Raw genomic sequence first — 647 nt, 5'->3', positions numbered from 1 at the left:
AAGTTTAAGTTTTGTTTCCCTTGTAGAGAATTATACGGTGTGGCGGTGCGGTCGATGATGACATGGCCAATATAATTGTAGCACAGCTTCTTTATCTTGATGCAGTTGATCCTGCGAAGGTATCTTCATATATTTTCCTTATTCTGTAGCTTTTTATTATCTGAATCACTCATTTTTATCCTTTATTCCACCTTAAGCTTGAACTTCAAGGTAGTCTTAATGGCTTCCCAAGTTGTCATTTTGGGCGTGTTTACAATGTTATCATATATTTACATTCTGTCTTTTGAATGTCATTAAGGTTTATTATCTATTGTGCTTAATAGGACATTGTCATGTATGTGAACTCTCCTGGAGGATCAGTAACAGCTGGTAAGTTGTTTCCTCATCTTCCTGTAATAAGTTTGATCCACACATTAACTATTGGTTAATTTGCACACTCAAATAATTCATGGTTCTTATTAGGTATGGCAATTTTCGATACAATGAGGCATATTCGTCCGAATGTTTCCACTGTATGTGTTGGATTAGCAGCCAGGTATCCAATTTATGGTCTTATCTCTTGTATGGTAGCTTCATACCAACATGTAGTCTTACATATTCTTGCAACAAGTCATTTGAGTGAACATAGATGCATAAAATTAAGAGAT

The 647-nt window shown here is 35.2% G+C and overlaps 1 protein-coding gene across 1 annotated transcript; it reads left to right on the top strand.

Moving 5' to 3' along the window:
* Positions 1-19: 19 nt before the first annotated feature.
* LOC110113748 (ATP-dependent Clp protease proteolytic subunit 5, chloroplastic-like) lies at positions 20-630 on the top strand (the record flags this gene model as incomplete). The annotated part of the gene is made up of 3 exons (XM_028691654.1): positions 20-119; positions 324-369; positions 463-630. Coding segments are annotated over exons 1-3 (271 nt in total), but the record flags the coding sequence as incomplete, so codon positions are not given.
* Between the last annotated feature and the right edge of the window lie 17 nt (positions 631-647).

Source organism: Dendrobium catenatum, unplaced genomic scaffold, assembly GCF_001605985.2.
Source record: "Dendrobium catenatum unplaced genomic scaffold, ASM160598v2 original_scaffold_39614, whole genome shotgun sequence".
In the NCBI taxonomy this organism is placed as follows: Eukaryota; Viridiplantae; Streptophyta; class Magnoliopsida; order Asparagales; family Orchidaceae; genus Dendrobium; species Dendrobium catenatum.
This window is presented reverse-complemented; position numbering and strand designations above follow the sequence as displayed.